Source organism: Vanderwaltozyma polyspora, genomic scaffold, assembly GCF_000150035.1.
Source record: "Vanderwaltozyma polyspora DSM 70294 KpolScaffold1075 genomic scaffold, whole genome shotgun sequence".
In the NCBI taxonomy this organism is placed as follows: domain Eukaryota; kingdom Fungi; phylum Ascomycota; class Saccharomycetes; order Saccharomycetales; family Saccharomycetaceae; genus Vanderwaltozyma; species Vanderwaltozyma polyspora.
In genome coordinates, this window is record NW_001834555.1 from 1 (window position 1) to 4,059 (window position 4,059).

The window sequence follows — 4,059 nt, forward strand, 5'->3', positions numbered from 1 at the left end:
CAAGAATTGAAGAAACAATACGAAGCCGCAAGATTGGAAAAAATGACCAAATATCAAGGTGTTAACTTGTTTGTCAAGAACTTGGATGATTCTGTCGATGATGAAAAATTACAAGAAGAATTTTCTCCATTCGGTACTATTATTTCTGCTAAAGTCATGAGAACCGAAGATGGTAAGTCAAAGAATTTCGGGTTTGTTTGTTTCTCTACTCCAGAGGAAGCTACCAGAGCTATCACTGAAAAGAACCAACAAATTGTTGCTGGTAAGCCATTGTACGTCGCCATTGCTCAAAGAAAGGAAGTTAGACGTGCTCAGTTGGCCCAACAAGTCCAAGCTAGAAACCAAATGAGATACCAACAAGCAACTGCAGCTGCAGCTGCAGCTGGTATTCCAGGTCAATTCTTGCAACCAATGTTCTATGGAGTTATGCCACCAAGAGGAGTTCCATTCAACGGTCCAAACCCACAAATGTCGGGCGTTCCTCCACAACAATTTAGAAACGGACCAGGCGTTTATGGTATGCCTGCTCAAGGTAGTTTCCCACCAAATGATCAATTTTTCCAACAAAAGCAAAGACAAGCTTTAGGTGAAGAATTGTACAAAAAAGTTTCAGCCAAGACCTCTGATGAGGAAGCCGCTGGAAAAATCACTGGTATGATTTTGGATCTACCACCACAAGAAGTAATGCCATTGTTAGAAAACAATGAATTATTTGAACAACATTTTAAAGAAGCCTTCGCTGCTTATGAATCTTTCAAGAAAGAACAAGAACAGCAGCAACAACAGCAACAATAAATACAATCATAATCGATTGTAATGTTATATCACCCTCGACACAAAGGTTTGCAGATCTAGATATCTCGCTCTGATTTTATCTTTTTAGTTTTTAGTTTTTTTTTAGTTTTCAGTCTCTTTTTATTTCTTTATCTCTTATGTATCTGTCTGTTAACAGTTCCTCTTTTTTCTTATTTCACATTTATTTATTTATTATTCGACCAAAATATTTTCAAATCATGAACAACAACAACAACAACGTCCAATCACCAATACGATAAACACAATTAGTGTCGTCATCGATCAAAGATAGATCTTTTACTTGGCAGACAGGGGAAAGGGGCCCTATCCATAGGGAATGGATAAATAGGAGATAAGGAAAGGGATTAGGCGATTACCCGCACTTGCGCATAGTATCTATAAGGAGAAATTTTAATATAAAGTATCAATCATCCAAAGATGTTTCAATAACAGTTTTAAGATAAGTTTAAATGAATGGAAGCACTCAAATAAGTTTTTGAACAAGCCTGGGATTAATAAATCTGACGTCTCTATAACTAGTTTAAGACAGGATATCTGATCGTGATTAATTTTGTTTCCATTTTTTTCAAAAAAGTTTTTTTTCACTTTTAAGTCCAAACAGATCCTAGTGTGTACCTCGTAAGAGATAGGATAAGAATATATCACATATATATATATACTTATACATATATCATAGAATAATAATGTCATCCTTGCCCAAGAGAATTATTAAAGAGACCGAAAGACTAGTCAGCGACCCAGTTCCTGGCATCACAGCTGAACCTCACGATGATAATTTAAGGTATTTCGAAGTTACCATTGAAGGGCCACAACAATCTCCGTATGAAAACGGTGTATTTGATTTAGAACTGTTTTTACCTGATGACTATCCAATGGAGGCTCCAAAAGTCCGTTTCTTAACCAAAATATACCATCCTAATATCGACAGACTAGGACGTATATGTCTAGACGTATTGAAAACAAACTGGTCTCCAGCTCTACAAATAAGGACTGTTCTGTTATCGATACAAGCACTACTAGCCTCCCCAAATCCAAACGACCCCTTAGCAAACGATGTAGCCGAGGATTGGATCAAAGATGAATCAAGCGCCATAGACAAAGCAAAACAATGGACTCAACTCTACGCTCAACCAAAGAAGTAATCAAGCATAACTAGTCCCACTTTTATTTATTTATATTTTATTTTATTTCATTCATCTCTTACTTCAAAAGCATCTCACTTCTCTTTTCTCCTCCCCACCACTTCTCCAAAGCTACCTAGTATAATTCATTAAATACTCTTATATAATTAAAATTATAGCAATACAATACAATACAATACAATACAATACAATACAATACAATACAATACAATACAATACAATACAATACAATACAATACAACAAACTACAATTACAACCGATCATTCCCAAACCATCTGATCACAACATCCCAGTAATCATCGATGAGTGAAATTTTTCATCATTTTTTACCCAACCGAAATTTCACTGCCTCTTAAAGGCTTCGGTTCGAAAGTTTGATATCAAAATTTAGGTCCAAGGCAAAAAAAATATCGAATTATTGACAAGTTTAAGTTTATCAAACTAGATCAAAATTTTTTAAAAGTCATATATTTTAATTTGTTAAGGTTTAGAGAGCATCAGCGATCTATATTTCTGCTATTTGGGGGGTTGTTTTAGGTTTCAAGAGTCTGATAAGGTTAAAGTTATCTTGTTATTTTTTTAACTTTTGAGTGGTTTATTATTAGCTTAATTTTTCCCTATTTATCGGAATTTTTTAAACTATTGGTTTCAACAGTCTTTACTGATAGATTAAGATTGCATTGTTGGTGATTGATTATATTATTAGTGAGTACACGAGAAGTGGTACTGTTGTGATCTTTGTTTTTGACTGTAGGTTGTGTTAGCTGTCGCTCTGGTTTATATTGATATTGAACTGGTTCGAGGGAGAGTTTTTGAAGCAGATACGTCATTAACTTAACTTCACTTGATCTAGAAAACAGGAAGATAAAAAAAATTTTTTTTTCCTAAATTTTTTTAGTTAAAAGAAGTGGTTTGGCTTAAGTTGTCGAGGAATACATCAGTTTCCAACGATTGAAGGTTCATTAATCTATTTTTTTCCCTGATCTCCACAGTGACATTTATTGATCGATTTATTTGAAATTTTTTTTTTTTCATTCCTTTCACTTTTAATTACTAAAACTTAGTTTTAATTTTTGAGGGGGGGTTTTCACATTTTGCATTATAGATATAGATATATATATATACTGATATCAGATGTCTACCAATCCCTTTGAAGATGATACTTCAAAAAATCCAGTTTCTCCATTCGACGACAATTTCCAATTTGAAAATGATCTAAGCAGTGGTCCTCATGTAAATTTCGATTTTGAAGGTAACAGTAGGGATAGAACAGCTGTGAACTACGATACAGATACAGGAAATGGTTCCGACATGAAAGATGTGAAATTCGATGATGGTGAAAATGACTTGAGTTTTGAACAAGGCGACACTCATTCATTCGAAGCTACTCCGAATATTCATAGAAATTCAGGAACTTTCGAAGACATTACTTTACAAGATGATGGGAATAATAGAATGAAAAGATTACGTTGGGGTACTCACAGAAACAAAAGAGGTAACCCCAATGTCGGTAGAGCAAAAACTTTAAGATGGGCTAAGAAGAACTTCCAACAGCCTTTTGAAGAATTTATTGGTATGGAAGATAGTTTGGATGATGCTGTTACTAAAAACCGTGCAGATGAATTAAGAACTGTGTATTTTAATTTACCATTGCCAAAGGATATGTTGGACGATGATGGTAATCCTATAACAGAATACCCACGTAATAAGATTAGAACTACAAAATATACACCTTTGACTTTTTTCCCAAAAAACATTTTGTTCCAATTCCATAATTTTGCAAATATTTATTTCTTGGTGCTAATTATTTTAGGTGCTTTCCAGATTTTTGGTGTTACTAATCCTGGTTTCGCTGCTGTGCCGTTAATCGTCATTGTCTGTATCACTGCTTTTAAGGACGCTTTCGAAGATTCAAGACGTACGGTCTTAGATCTACAAGTTAACAATACTAAAACCCATATTTTAGAAGGTGTTGTAAATGAAAACGTCTCAGCTGATAACGTCTCATCCTGGAGAAAGTTTAAAAAAGCAAATTCTAGATTGCTATTCAGGTTTATCAACTTTTGTAAGGAACAATTAACAAAAGAAGGTAAGCATAGA

The 4,059-nt window shown here is 34.2% G+C and overlaps 3 protein-coding genes across 3 annotated transcripts in view; all 3 read left to right on the top strand.

The window, feature by feature from the left end:
• Positions 1-795, top strand: Kpol_1075p1a (uncharacterized protein; the record flags this gene model as incomplete). The annotated part of the gene is made up of 1 exon (XM_001642529.1): positions 1-795. A coding segment is annotated over one exon (795 nt), but the record flags the coding sequence as incomplete, so codon positions are not given.
• Positions 796-1,499: 704 nt separating this feature from the next.
• UBC13 (E2 ubiquitin-conjugating protein UBC13) lies at positions 1,500-1,958 on the top strand (the record flags this gene model as incomplete). Its single annotated transcript, XM_001642530.1, has 1 exon — positions 1,500-1,958. The coding sequence occupies one exon, from the start codon at positions 1,500-1,502 to the stop codon at positions 1,956-1,958; it is 459 nt and encodes a 152-aa protein (XP_001642580.1).
• A 1,135-nt stretch (positions 1,959-3,093) lies between these two features.
• The window catches only part of Kpol_1075p2 (uncharacterized protein), a gene marked incomplete at both ends in the record, with an annotated part of 4,147 nt that continues 3,181 nt past the window's right edge, over positions 3,094-4,059 (top strand). The window contains one exon of the mRNA XM_001642531.1: positions 3,094-4,059. Within this exon, the coding sequence (XP_001642581.1) occupies positions 3,094-4,059 (966 nt within the window).